The following is a 16115-nucleotide window of genomic DNA, read 5'->3' as shown; positions in this document are numbered from 1 at the left end:
AAGGGGGCATGATGAGAACAGACATCTAAAAGGCAATCTTAAAACTGGCTTATTGTGTTTGTTTTTTTTAAATCATTTATTTAATTTCATTTCATGTACATTTGTGCTTTGCCTGGTTTCATGTCTGTGTAAGAGTGTCAGATCCCCGGGAATTGGAATTACAGAAAATTGTAAGCTGCCATGTGGGTGCAGGGAATTGAGCCCTGATATGAAGAACAGCCAGCACTCTTACCCTTGTACAGCCAGCACTCTTACCCTTGTATTTTCTTTTTAAAGAACAAATCACGGAGTAAGCCTGCTATCAAGTCACTCATTCACTGTGTAACTTTAGGTCACACATTTCATTCTTGATCACAGACTGCTCAGTCATGGAAGGTAACACTGTTATTCAGGTGATAATGACCTTGTAGGAAGGTAGTATGGGAAAGAACAGGAAGATAATTTAGATTACACTGAATTACACCACACAACATATAAAAATACAACCAAAGCACAACTGAGCTGACTTACGTTACTAAAGAATTGTTAAAATTTCTAGCCCAATACAACAACAGTACAGGTATCTTCCTAAAGAAGAACTGAACACCAGCTAGTATAGTTGGAAAGAAGGTGCCCTCCTTGTAGATGTAGCTTTGAACTCAGTAGGCGAGGGGTGATGGGAGGTCTGGGGAAATGTGTTGTCTGAGATAATCAAACGTTGGAGAGGAACTGAGGAGTACAAAGCCTTGCCTCCACCTGACTTGCTAACGTTTTATTTTTAAGTTGTTTCAATTTAAGATGTTTTTTGTTGTTGTTGTTGTTGTTTAAGAGTATTTTCTTACTGATCAAATGTATTGATATAATTTTATCTATTATTTATTACATCCTTATCTCTGTGCCCCTATTCCCCTCATAGAGTCCCTCTCTCCTTCCCCCCATCCCTTTTCTGAAATGGTGCCCCCCCCAATATATTCCCCCTTCCTGTCACATCAAGTCTCTGTGATATAATCTATAGGATTAGAAAACCTAAACATTCCTGTGCAAAATCCAAGGATGTTGACATATACACATGGCTGGATAACCAACTCAAATCCAAGTCAAATGACGTTTATATGATCTCAAAAATGTCTAGTATGCCGCTTTGCAGCAAATTCTAAGCCTTCCAGATCTGTTCTTTTCTTTTCTTTTTTTTTTTTTAATCTTTTTTTTTTTAAAGATTTATTTATTTATTTATTATATGTAAGTACACTGTAGCTGTCTTCAGATGCACCAGAAGAGGGCATCAGATCTCATTACAGATGGTTGTGAGCCACCATGTGGTTGCTGGGATTTGAACTTCGGACCTTCGGAAGAGCAGTCGGGTGCTCTTACCCACTGAGCCATCTCACCAGCCCCCCAGATCTGTTCTTTTCTTAAAGCTTCACATATTTTTATTTTATATACATGACTGTTTTGCCTGCATGCATGCATGTACACCACATCAGAAGAGGGCATGGAGTTACTGCTGAGCCATCTCTGCAGCCCAGCCACTCCAATCTAATTTTTGATACCACCGGTTTTCCGAATGTCAAATAAATAGAATCAGTAAGTATACATTGCTGCCTTTTGCATCTGTACTGTTTTATTTAGCCTAACATGATTAATCAATTAATCACTTCATTATTTAATGTTTCCTAAAGCTCTCATCTTATGTATCTCTAGCTCACATAAATATAAATCTGTTACATAAATTATACAATGCATATATCAACACAGAGGTTATCAACTGTTATTTCTAAAAGCAGAACCACTTCCACTCATTTCCTTAGCATCCTGCTTTGAGAAGAGTGGAACCTGGACTGGAAGCATTTCAGGTGAGCATCACCATCTTGTGTCAGAGAAGAGTAACTGCAATACCAAATTGTCAGGAACAGAGTATCAGACAGCAGAGTATCAGACCAAAGATCAATTGTTCTGAATCTGTACAAATACAAATACCACTAAAAAACTGCAAAGTCTGGATCGCTCACGTTTTATGATTACAGTACATTAAAATGTCTAGATATTCTAATTAAACTATACATATTAAAAGAAGCTTTGTTTTATTATATGTTCATCAATATTTTTTCAAATGTTCCATACACACATAGTGAGTACCACACTGAAAAAACGTGTAACAATAAGGAAGAGTAGGAAGGTAGTATCCAAAAGGAAAACAAAACCCATTAACTCATAGCTACAATGAAACTAAAAACACAAAACATAAGGTACTCATTTGGGTAAATTTAGAATGCTTAACTATTATTTGTTTCTGAAAAAAGTATTAAAACTGTAGACTTTAATGACATAACAGACTGTCTAACACATTTTCAAATAACATAGAAAGCTGATGGGCTGAATAATTTTTATGAATACAGAAGCTAAGTTCACTGCATGTCTCCCCAACTGTTCCACCATTATTGTCTCTTGTCAATTTTAAGCCATTCTACTACTTCTCACAGCAACTGTTCTGACCCCGGTCATCTTGGTCATATGGTACCTGAATTTTGCTGTTTGACTGTGTAAAGACGCTGTGGTGATACATACATTTTCTAAAAAACGTACCTAAAGTAATCAAGTTTTGGAAAGGGCTAAACCCAGAACTATGTAGCAAAAGGCTTAAAGAAGAAAATGAAACATCTCACACCTATAATTCTATCACTTGGAATACAAAGCAGAAAGTCTGACGCCAGCTTAGGTTATACAGTTACACAGTGAGCTCTGTGTTATCTGGGACTGTGAGAATGGACTCTTCCTAATAATGCCTTATAAAAATTAAACACTGGAAGACTGGAAGATCTTATACACTTAAAGTATTTAAATTAATATTTTGAAAATAGCTGTTTTAATGAAAGTATTATATAGGTATCTACAGATCCAATTTAGTAATATCTTTCAAGATTCCAAAGAGATTCTTCACAAAAACTGAAAAGTAAAGCAAAATCTATCTGAAAGTACAAAATACTCCAAATAGTCAAAGTAGCCTTCAGCTGAAAGAGCAACTGCTAAAGGGATCAGAATACCTACCTTCAAATTATACCTCAAACAAAACCAACGTGGTATGGGAAGAAAAACAGACAAGTAGACCAAAAGAAGATAACAAAGAGCCCCAAGGAAACTCATGCAGCTAGTCACATGACTTTTGAAGAAGGTATCCAAAACATCTATTGGAGGAAAGCAGCCTTGTCAATAAATAATGCTGGTAAATCTGAATATCCAAATATAGAAGTGAAACTAGATTCCCATTTCTCATACCATCCAAAATACAATTAAAAAATGAATCAAGACTTAAGAACTATAACCAACTAAAGAATGCTCAGAGTGAGAGAAACTTTTCTCCAGGAAAGAGTATACCAACTGATTATCCAATATGAAATGATTAGTCCTGAAGACATATACACAAGTAATATCAAGCAGACTAAGTAGATTATATTTAGGAACAACAAAACTAACAAAATAATGTAACAATGGGTATATAGGAGAGTTTGGAAGAAAAGGGGAGGAATGATGTAGTTATACTACAATCTAAAAAAATTAAATAAAAAAATGAAATCAAGACTAAAGACCTGACACTTAGAAACTACAAGAATGGGGAAGGCATTGTTTGAGACATAATATGCAATTACTTTGTGAAAGGATAGAAACAACTTAGGTAGTAACAATAAAAAGTAAGCAAATAGAATTAAATAAAATTAAAAAGCTTCTACATAAAAAATAATCATCTGATGGGGCAGGCTACAGATTGAGAGAAAATCTTTGCCAAGTATAAATCAGAGAGGAGTAAAATTCATAAAGGTAAAGAATTAAAAAGAAAACTTGTCCCCCCAGTCAGTCAATATCTGGTCAATTTGAATGGAACAGACAGTTTTCAAGAAGGCAGTAAGTACAGAAAAATAATATTAAATATCCTTAACAAGGAGGGAAATGCAAATCAAAACTAAACTGAGGCTCCACTTCACACCAGTCAGAATAGCAGCCATCAAGAAAACCACAAATCCTGGAGAGGACAAAGGCCAACAATGGCACTTAAAGCCTGCTGGTGGGAATGTCCAGGTATAGTGTGGGCCACTTTGGAAATCAGTATCCAGGCTTCAAAAAACTAACACCAGAACTAACATATGAATTCCTTCCTTCACTCCTAGGAATATACCTAAAGGCACTCAAGCCAGCTCAGGAAATGCTATACATTTGTCCTAGTTAATTAAGGTTTCTATTGCTATGGTAAAACACCATGATCAAAACAATTTGGGGAGGAAAGGGCTTATGCTTCCAAATTACTGTTTTTTATTTTAAAAAGTCAGGACAGAAACTCAATCAGGGTAGAACTTAGAGGCAGGTGATGCAGAAAACATGGAGGAGTGCTGCTTACTGGCTTGTTCCCTCTGTCATGCTCAGCCTGCTTTTTTACAGAACCCAGGACCATCTACCCAGGACCAGCAACCCATATCTGTTCCTCAATTCAGAACCTTTATTTGAACGAGGCAGTCTTTAAGGACCTCACCATCATGTTCTATATTCCTTGTTAAAGTCCAGTGCTGCCTTTCATACCAACCTGTGAAGTGTTCAGCACTGTTCCATGTCCTACAAAAGTTCAGACCTCAGGGGCTTGTGTAAACACAGCCAGCAGTAAGGGAAAGAAAGTCCTCATACCTGTATTTGACCAAGAGCATTCACCATGCAGCCAAATTCTAACTAAACTAAATAAAAGTGCTCATAACAGCAAGGATCCTTCTTATCTTCAAAAGGGTTTTTACAAGTCACAATTTAAAAAGCACACATACAAACACAAAAAATACAGCGAAGGTCCATACTGGGAGAAGAGAATCCATTATTATTTTCATTCTAGTTCAGTGAAAATGACAGCCACCACAGTACTTCTACAAAGTTATGGCAGGTATCCTAATTCTATCAAGTATGAAATACATTTACCATGGCATAGACGAAAATGCTATAAAATCCTCCAGAAGTCTAAACTAGATAGGAAAAAAAAAAGCCTTAAATATTTAATTTTCAAGTCAAATACACTGAAAGCTTCTAGCAGCAGAGGGGGACAGGTACACTGGAGAGTTACAAAATACTTCCATTAACTGAGTAGTTCCCTGACTGGCCTTGGTCCCAGTCATACTCTCCATTTCTCCTTGTAATTCTCAATAAAAAGGTTTGATACCCTGAGCTAGGAAAAGGCTGGCTAGTCCAGTCCAACCCTAGATCTTCACTCAGAGAAAGATGTCCTCCAACACTCCACTACACTGGTTATAGCTACCTGAGAATGGAACCCAGGACCAGATTTTTCAAGTGCCCTACACAGCAGTACATGCACAGTCAAACTTGATCTGTAACTTTCCTGAACCTTGGGAGACTGGCTCACTAAGAACATGAGGCTTCTGTTGTGCATATCAAAAATTAGTAAATTTGCAGTAGGTAACAAAACAGTGAGCCCATTACACATTCTCAGGCCATCTTAATGAAAAACTAAAAAAGCAATGCAACAAAGACAAAAAAAAAAAAGACATAAACCCAATAACCTGCTTCAACATACATATTTTCTTCTTACCTTGTCTATTCTATCTGGGCGATTAGTAGCTGCCAAAACTGTCACATTTTTTAGCTGTTCAATCCCATCCATTTCCGTTAACAGCTGAGCCAAAACACGGTCTGCAACATTCCCGGCACCTGAAGAACTGGTATTTTGAAAAAGGTGTTAAAAATCTTTCTATCCCCCTAAATACCACATTTAATATTTTAAAATTTCCTTATTTTATAAGAAAACTATGTATTTGCTTATAAATGTATGCCTGACAACTCATTAGTAATTGAATTATTATATCAAAAATTATATGCAAATAATTTCCTTTCTAATCATCAACCATGTTGATTTTTCTCTCTAACACTAAAATGGTAAATGACAATAGGACTGAAAAGTGAGACATAAGGTTACTTCAACCAGTTCATAAAACACACAAAGAATTAAAGTTAGTCAAAATTTACATCTGCTATATATTGACAGGGATAGGCAGTAAAAGATACAGTATAATATAGACTCAGAGGAAGGCTGAGTTATAGGAAAAATTCTGCATATTCCTCAACAAAAGATGTCACTAATATTTCTAGATACATGGAAATCATCAAGCATTTTAAAAATACAGAAAGCAAGCAGATAGTTGGCATCATCCTAATTTCTTGCTGGACAAACAGGCTCATGTATGAAAGTCATTTACACACACACACATACACACACCCACACATACCCACACACACTCTTTAAATTAAGAAAACTCTGAGAGAACAGTTTTATCAAGATCACAAGATGGCAATTCTCATTCATAATCACAATTTCTTCAGATATATTCAGAACTACGAATTATTTAATCTGTGAAATGAAAAAGCATCGTGAGTATATTAACAGATATATTCAGTGAAATATGCTTACAATGGATAGAAATAACACAAAGTTTTTCTCTACCATGGGATGCCTTTACCTTTCCTCCTGTGACAGAGTACCCAGCATGACCAGCATGCAGCACACTGACAGGACTCAGATTTCAACGTACATTACAAGCCTCCCAAACTTGACTATCCACAAAAAAGATCCTCTTATCCACAACTTTCAAGTGGACATGAGGTGTTTTATGTAACTTCTGATGCAAGTTTTAATTTCAAGTGGTCTTGTGCAGTATTTAAACTCTCTAAGATCAGAGAGTATAGAGAGAGCCTGAGGCCTAATTCCTACAGGACAGCCAACCATTAGGTAAATAGATCTGATACCTAAGTAAACTTTTAACATTTTAAATAGTCTTTATCTTTCAAAACAATCTACATAATATAACTTTTCCAAGAGTCTTTAACAATCAAATTAGCAAAGGTTCTATGAGTTCATAAATAGTAGATGAATAAATTTAAAGCAAAAAATACCCAACCAACCAACAACAACAACAACAACAACAACAACAAAAACAAAAGCAAAAAAGAAACTCACAAAACACCCAAATGTTAAAGTAGAAGTCAATCAATAAAACTTAAAAATTAAAAAAAAAAAAGTTAAAAGATCAACAACACCCATACACATACACTAATAGCAAAACAAAACCCACTTAGGTATTCTGTCCCAGTACAGCAAACAGGTTAATTACTGTAAAAGTTAAGTACGACACTGAAGGGCTCCAGCACAGTACTTAGCACAAATTACCAAAAGATAGTAGTTACAGGCACCATCATTATAATTATGACTCTCACTAACTTAAGGAAGATGCACATAACCCTTTAAAGATACCATAAAGAACTGAAATGGAATCTGGCCCATAAGTATTTTCTGTTTTTTAAAAAAGCATAAATATGGCTAGAGATACAGGTTATCAAGAATGTCTTGCATGCCCAAACCTTGGGTTGACCTTCAGAACACACAATCCTTCAAATAAATTTTAAAAAAAGGAGGAAGATAAGAAGAAAGAAAGAAAGAAAGAAAGAAAGAAAGAAAGAAAGAAAGAAAGGAAGGAAGGAAGGAAGGAAGGAAGGAAGGAAGGAAGGAAGGAAGGAAGGAAGGAAGGAAAGAAGAAAGAAAGAAAGAAAGAAAGAAAGAAAGAAAGAAAGAAAGAAAGAAAGAAAGAAAGAAAGAAAGACAGAAAGAAAGAAAGACAGAAAGAAAGGAAGGAAGAAAGGAAGGAAGAAAGGAAGGAAGAAAGAGAAAGAGAGAGAGGAAGGAAGGAAGATTAGAAGTAAGGAGTAAGGGGTAAGGGGTAAGGGCAAAGTGAACATAATTGAAGATTTTCAGAGTCTCAGAAATAACACAGGTTGGGGCAGATACATTCAAATCAACTCTGTCAGTTCCTACAGAGCCTTTATTACAACATAGTAGAAAGCATCCCTTAATCATGCTAATGGAAACCATCAATCTTTTATTACAAACAGCTCCCCAGACCTGCTTTCTAAAACCCAGGCATGATTGGAATGATCAGCGTATATTCAATATGTGACCAAAAGCCCCTTGTTCCTAGATGTTAAGTAGACCATATATTTGTCATACACTTGTAGAGTTCTTTATATTTACTATTATGGTTTATTTCATGCTCAAATATAGTATCTTGGTTCCTTATGAGTTCTCAAGAAATGATTTATTTTGGATAGCTATGCTTTACATATATATTTTTCAGAAAGTCTTATAATGTAAAAATGATTTTTTAAAAAAAAAATCCCTCCAAACTTGACAAAATATTTTCTTATTTTTATCATTTTATTTTTTTCTACATGATATTTTTTTTAGATATTTTCTTCATTTACATTTCAAATGCTATCCCGAAAATCCCTTATACCCTCCCCTGCCCTGCTCCCCAACCTACCCAACTCCTGCCTCCTGGCTCTAGCATTCCCCTGTACTGGGGCATATTATCTTCACAAGACCAAGGGCCTCTCCTCCCAGTGATGGCCAACTAGGCCATCTTCTGCTACATATGCAGCTAGAAACATGAGCTCTGAGAATACTAGTTAGTTCATATTGTTGTTCCTCCTATAGGGCTGCAGACCCCTTCAGCTCCTTGGGTACTTTCTCTAGCTCCTCCATTGGGGGCCTTGTGTTCCATCCAATAGATGATGGTGAGCATCCACTTCTGTATTTGCCAGGCACTGGTAAAGTCTTACAAGAGACAGCTATATCAGGGATATTAGCCAAGAAACTTAGAATACCCAAGATACAATCTGCAAAGGACATGAAACTCAAGAAGAAGGAAGGCCAAAGTGTGGATAATTCGTTCCTTAGAATGGGGAACAAAATACCCATGGAATGAGTTACAGAGTCAAAGTTTGGAGCTGAGACAGTAGGTAGGACCATCCAGAGACTGCCCCACCCGGGGATCCATCCCATAAACAGCCACTAAACCCAGACACTATTGCATATGCTAGCTAGATTTTGCTGACAGGACCCTGACAAAATATTTTCAATAGCATTTTGTAAGAATATGTACTTAGATACAAAAATGCTTTACCTAGGAAATAAAATATATTTTTTAAAAAATTCCCTACTTTTGGCTTCTTGGATCTATACCAACAGTTTTCTTCACTTAATTAAAAAAAAAAAATCTTGGGAAATCTTGGGGGTACTTATGTGTTTTCAAAAGGAACTTTGATTTTTAGGAGGAGAATTCTACCCAGCATCTGTATGTGATGATTCAGGATCATAACCTATAATCGATTAGATTGGCCCACATTAACATTTGGATCTAGTAACTTGAGTACTTACTTAAAAACAAACAAAGAAAGCAGTATTAGATTTCTCTACTGAAAAAAAAAAGGATTTTTAAGTGTTAAAGAATGGCTCTTGAGCATAAATAAGATATCTTTTCTAGAAAATGAATTAGTGCCACTCATGTTTAGCAGCCATCTTTTTCAAAAATTTTTTCCCTTCAGCCCAAGAAGTGTGGTGCTCCGGTTGAAGAAAACTGAGAATTTTAACAGCATGTACTACAACTGTTCTGATGGAGGACAGTGCCCATGTCAGATGGCTCATAGCTGCTTGCAACTCACATGCACATACCCACAGACACACACACACAATTAAAAGTAATACAAATAGAAGTTTTTAAAAAGCACAGTCTTCATTTCCTTGCTCCCTTTGTCCATTCTTTTCTGTTACGGTAGCTATGCACAAAGAGCACCCATCACCTATGCATTCTTAGCACAAATGACCAGGTTTCCTGTTCAGACTTACTTCTCAATTTAGTTTGCACAAAAAACATTTTTCATTGCTCTTGTTTCGTTGTTCAGCTTTGCTTAGCATTCTATTCTTTTTTGAGCCCATTGTCAGGGTGAATTATTGCAAATGTTCTAAGACTCTCTCATATGTATATATGTATATAAAATATTTCATAAACAAAAAATCTATTTACCAATAACATGGCATGCTCAAAGGCTCAAATGCTACCGGCAGAAGCTGGATCCTTCTCCCAAGTACCAGACTGAACCAGAATAAACAGCCCCTTTTACCCTGTAGCCTTTATTCTTATTATTAGTCAATATTTTGATTATTCAATTGTGTACCTGTATGTACTGTGCTGGAAACCTGCAAGAGGATGAAAGAAACATGGCTCTCTTGAGGATTTGATAATCATAATGTAGGGAACTAATTTAAACAAGCTATGTATGTGTTCCATCAGATTAAAAATTTTGTGAATCTATACTATTATGTACAGGAAATCACTTAGTATTATTAATTACCTCTTGTTACATCCACACAGGAAGACATAAATATCTAATTACTATTTGTTATAGAAAAAAATGGTGGTTTAATGTTAAAATTGAGAGGGGAATTCTTCAATCCTAATTTTATATATATATAATTTTTGTCCTTTATTTTTACATAACTACTGAAACCTAGTTTGAGAACAACTATGTTGTTGAAAATGTTGGTGAAAACATTTCATAGGCCTTAAAAACATCCTGGTTAACTTTCAAAACATCAGTAGGAAACAAGAACCATAAAACTGACATCCTAGGAAATCAGAGCCAAAAGTTTAAATACAAATATTTAATTAAAGACAAATATTTAAATCACTAAAGCGTCAAAAATTTTACTATCTGCTAGAGAAAGTCAATACAGCATTAAAAAGCATTCAGCAACCAAAAATAATAAAGTCAGACACTTCTAATAAAGTATTTCCTCTTCCCTTTCACAAGTCAAAACCTCTGTCCAAATTATTCTCAAAAGACATACAATAGCCTGATAAATTTAATATAACCAACGAAGTAAAATTAAAACACAGAATAAAACAAAAACTGGCAAATTATACAAACAATGTGGCTAGCCAACCTTTTTTTCCACTATTATATATTTACTGGGATATCTTGGCACTACAGCAACAGAGAACTAAATATAAAAGAAAAATTTTTTTTTCGTAAAAGAAATTTAAAAGTTTACTAAGTAGTCCTGATATGGAAAACATTTGTTGAGGCAGAGATTTAGCTCAGGGGTAGGGTGCATGCACAGCAAGCCCAAACCCTTGCAGCAATCCCCATCACCAAAAGAAAAAGAGCAGAAACAATGTACTGTGATCTATTTTGAAAGAAAGATTACTACCGTGATTATTATGGTAATTTCTAAAAACTGACTATATCACAGTAACAATACATTCCAAATGTTCTATTACTTAAAACCCTTTGAGCAAGGGTCAAGCAAACATCTCAAAATTTAAAGAAAATTTTCATGTTTCTAGCTTTGTGTTAGAACAGAAAGATCTCATCTTAAAACAACTTGAATATAAATAACCTTGCTGGAGAGAGAAAAAAGATGATATTATATAGATTTTAGAGTTCTTTAGAATAAATGTCTCACAATAAAATAGAAGGTAAATTACCTAAAATGATTAGACTGGAAGTGCTTTAAATTTTAGAAAATTTCTGCGTGGGTCATATAGTAGCAGCTTTCATAATTTTCTTCTATTATTCCAAATAATTGTTTTCACTTTTAACTAAATTTTTTTTCAATTTTTCATTAGATATTTTCTTTATTTACATTTCAAATGCTATCCCAAAAGTCCCCTATACCCTCCCTAACTAAATATTTTTATCAATACTATAACTTGTAGTATACAGCACTAAAAGACCTTTGTAGATAAACTAAACATTAACTCAAATGCTTCAATTTTATCAGTATTTTTCCAATTGTATAGGAAATGATTATGTAAAATGATAAAATAAAATAAGTGGGTAAAGGAAAAATTAACTGCACAGATATAAAAATAGTTTCTAGAAAGATAGAGTAATAGATTGCATTTGCATAAAATATTAATTGCTATTATTTAGTATGCTAATACTTAACATTTCTTACCTGCCCCTTTCAACAGCCAGGGCATCAAGTTCATCAAAAAAGATAATGGACGGTGCCACTGCTCTTGCTTTACGGAATATCTAGTGAAAATATCATAGTAGACCAGATTAGCAAATTCCAAAAAATTACAAAGTTGGTTTCTTACTGAAAACCATTTAAAAATCAAATCTATCACACATAAAACTACTAGCCTGATTACTTCATTTATACCTTTTAACAGATACCCAAAGCACTGTAGTGATTTAAAAGTAATTTCTTTAGGGTCAATAGACTACCAATAAACATAATACAGAAAGACCAGCTCAGTAATCAGTGAACTGACTAAATCCCAGCTCCACCAACTGTTCCGAGAAGCTTCAGCAGACACATTTACTTCTCCATACCTAAATTTGCACATTCAGAAAATGATGGTGGTAATAATACAAAAAGAGCTCAGAAGATTAGGAAATGAGTAACAATGCATAAAACATTTGGCCGAATACCTGGAACTCAATAAATAATAATACATAATATAAAACACATTAAAATAGATACATAAAATGCTCATAAATTTCAAAGTCATACTTGTTTTAAGAATGTATACTAAAATGCTGAGACAAAACCCAGGCAAGAAAAAATGGCCAGATCTTATAGGACTATAGACTGGCTAATCCACAAGCCAAAGAAAGCACCAAAATCTGCATTTTTACCCAATGAACAGCCAAAGGAACAATGTATGGAAATAAGCTTGGAAGAAGGCAGCTGGGCAAAAAAAAAAAAAGGTCCAGATATGTATCCTTTACAACTTAGACCATTATTTTTGTTCACATATTACATGGCCATAAAGATATAGGTGCCAGTTCAATATTAGTAAATACTGCCTTTCTTCTTGCTGTCATTATCAACTAATACTTTAAAAATAGTATCACGGTCTACATTTTAAAACAAAAAGACAAAACATGATTTTAAATAATTTCTTGAGACAAAACATTCAAATCCCCTCTTCACAAATATCCCATGTCTATTTGTGTGTTCTTGTCCTTACAGAGTTTCAATGAACATATGAGGACATTGTGTGAGGCAGGTTAACAACTGTTTAGGAAAGTCATGGCATGTGATCAAATGCTAACTCTAGTTACTCTAACTTGGCCCAACAGCTGGAATGAAGAAGCATGAATAGTCAGGAACAGTCATTAAAAGCTTGACTTTAAAAGTCAGATGACAGAAGGGAAATACATCATCTAAACCAACAGGCAAAAGGAAGGTCAAGTCAGTAAGATGGAAATTTTCAATTATGAGGCTTATTCAAGATAAAAACATATCTAATAAAAAAGGTTAAAATCCCATACATAGATTCACTGCTCTTCATAAAGACAAATATTTCTTTTACAAATATAAAAAAAGCAGGAAAAGTTAGTAAAAGTAACTTTAGGTAAAAATAAAAGTTAGGATAGTATGATAGATAAGAACAAACACAAACTATTAAAGAGTATTTGCTTGAGGAAAAATCAGACCACTTTCCATTACCCAAATCTAAGTAGAAACTACAAAGAAGGATACAAGTATGCTTCTCTCATGGTGTAATTTTCTTACCTCTCTAACTGCTCTTTCAGATTCACCAACATATTTATTCATTAATTCGGGCCCCTGTAGAGAAAACATGGCTCAGTGTCTTCATATAGTCAGCTATATTTTCTTATTAAGGGGAAAAATACATAAAAAGAAAATAAGCAAAAAAAAATCATTTATTTAAATTAGTTCCTTTAGCATGCTTACTTCTTCTGGGTGTTATTTATACCTAAAAGATTAAAGCCAAATGTTCTAAATGCCACAAATCAATACAATAGAAATGTTATGACTAAACATGTTTGATAACACCTTGTTCTCTACCTGATTATCCACCTACGGATAGTTTTATGATACACCAGGCATGGTGTAGGAACCAAAGAAATTTAGAAGACCTAAAAAGAAGTGTCACATGTAGGTTCCTAAGTCTAATCACAGGTTTATTAGTTTATACCTAAATCTAGTAAGTTAATAACCCTATCAGATAAGTGAAGACATCAAAAATATTCTTAAACAGTTCTATGATAAATTCTAAAAACTAAGCAGACAGAGCAAGATTCATGTAATGCACGATGTTTCTTTAAAGTCCTTAAGTGCTTTCCACTGTCAACACTACACTCAATACAACTAGGCCATGTAGGAACTTCTTAGTCACTTCCTTTGCCAGGAGTCCCAGGACCACCCACTGTTAACCAGAATCACCCTCTCATAACCACCCTTGTGATGCAGTTCCACAGTGTCTGTTTGCTTTCTGCTGTCCAAGTCTGAACCACCTTTTTCTATTTCTTTCTTGTCTTCAGGTATTCTTTGAGAGAAATCAAACTCTATCAAATTGTACTAATCAGCTTTAGCAAGAGAATTCCTGGCCTGTCTGTGTAAGCAGAAATTAATTACTTTAAAAATATCACAATATTATAATTATTTATATATTCTGGATTCTGTAGATAACAGACTAACATATTATTCTTACTCTTCTTTTTTTGGGGAAAAAAATGCCTTAAAAATGTGTAAGTTTTTGTTAGAAGTCTGGTCCAAAACAAGCTGCAAATTAGATTTGGCTTGAAAACTACAGCCTGCTATAGACTTATTCATTACAATTTTACAAAGTTCATTTCTGTGAAATATTCAAAACCATCTACAATATCAATGCTGTGACTGCTGGGGAGCAAACCCAGGCTTTAGTATATTAAAAAGATCCACGAGATACTGAGAAAAACCACTAATATGAAACAACAAAACCCTGCAATTTTAAATCATCTCGTACTATGAGGACACAGCCAATGGTCACAGCTTCTAGGTACAGCAGACTCTAAGGAGACCGTTATCTACACACAAAGAAACACATGGAAGACTATGAATGCACTAGTTATAGCGACAGAAACAAAACCTGAAAAAAACCTGCATAATATAGTAATATAAAATAGATTAAAAATTTGTAAAGTCCTCACTAAGTGGAAACTTCATTAAGTGTCAAGGGAGTGGAGGACAGGAAGATAAAAACTAGACGCAAAGGCAGCAGTGAGTGTTCAGAATGTTTTGACAGGAAATTTAAGGATGTTGTTACGTTCCTGACCTCTCCACTGATTAGCAAGATTATTTTGTATGATTTCATCTGGCAAGATTATTTCTATAGTCCAGCAGTGTGATGAAGAATGAAGACTGTCCTTTTATGGTATGACAAAAAGTGCTTTTCACTGACATGTGCTACTTTACTTACAGACTTTCCTAAGCATGACCACAGAAAGTCATTTCAAATGTGAATCAAATAAGCTTCAAGCCCCAAGCAATAAAAAACGTTTTAATGAGCACAGGTTTTTTTGTTGGAGGCAGAATACGGTAAGAAATTTTTATACAGATTTTATTCAGTTTAAGGCAACTAATTAGGCAGCTTATGTCCTGATGAAGAGCAGAAAGGAAACTGATGCGAGTCACTGTTTTTATTGGATGAACATACCAATACAGTATTATTCCTGTTATTCTGGTAAGCATTATCCATAAATTTAAAGGATATGATATAAAATACTAATATAATGAAGACCTTTTAAAATTCAGGCATATTACACAAAGTTTTTTTAATCATCTAGCTTAAAAGCAGTTAGAGAATGTGGAGAAATATCTTTATTCTATTATAGGTAATGGGACTAAAGAAGGCAATTCAATATCAATACTAGAAAGAAGACTATGATGATTTTGTGTTCTCTTCTACTGAATAAAATGTCAGTATCTTAGCACTGTTAGCAGAAATATTAACAAACTTAAATCCATGGCATAAACAGACTTGGTAACATATGGAAAATGTGAAATCATGCCAAATAGTTGAAATATCTGAGGACCCTTCATTCCATTACCATGTAGAAGTAGACCACCAAAAACCCAGGAAAGAAACAAAGGAAAATGATGGGAGAGAAGGACAAGGGAGGGGAGGAAGATTCACAGATTTGACATTTTAGCCTAAGTTTATGAGAAAACTGGGCTGGAATAATTCAACTCAGGCATTACTAACTAGAAAAGGCATTAACATAAGACTATTAGGCCTCAAAGAGCATGTGATTCTCTGTTTAAGTACAGGCTTACTCCAGCACAGTGTAACACAGAATGCTACAATTGTTCCACTGCACTGCTCTAGAGTTCAATATATCAAAGTATTTTCATCACCAAGGGAGGTTACTTTGAAGTTGAAGTTCAAACTGTTAAAATTTACTATATTCACTATATTTCATAATTTGCTACCATGCTTTTAGATCAGTAAGATTCTGTGTGT

The 16115-nt window shown here is 34.6% G+C and overlaps 1 protein-coding gene across 6 annotated transcripts in view; it reads right to left on the bottom strand.

The window, feature by feature from the left end:
* The window catches only part of Spata5 (spermatogenesis associated 5), a 159194-nt gene that overhangs the window by 108887 nt on the left and 34192 nt on the right, over positions 1-16115 (bottom strand). For all 6 annotated transcript variants that reach the window (XM_030252736.1, NM_001310473.1, NM_001163511.2 and 3 more), the window contains exons 12-14: positions 13382-13435; positions 11810-11889; positions 5552-5678 (exon numbers count right to left, since the gene is read on the bottom strand). In XM_030252736.1, coding sequence (XP_030108596.1) covers positions 5552-5678; positions 11810-11889; positions 13382-13435 — 261 coding nt within the window. The remainder of the gene's footprint in view (positions 1-5551; positions 5679-11809; positions 11890-13381; positions 13436-16115) is intronic.

This window comes from Mus musculus, chromosome 3 (assembly GCF_000001635.26).
Source record: "Mus musculus strain C57BL/6J chromosome 3, GRCm38.p6 C57BL/6J".
In the NCBI taxonomy this organism is placed as follows: Eukaryota; Metazoa; Chordata; class Mammalia; order Rodentia; family Muridae; genus Mus; species Mus musculus.
The sequence above is the reverse complement of the archived record's forward strand: the minus strand, read 5'-3'. Positions and strand labels throughout refer to the sequence as shown.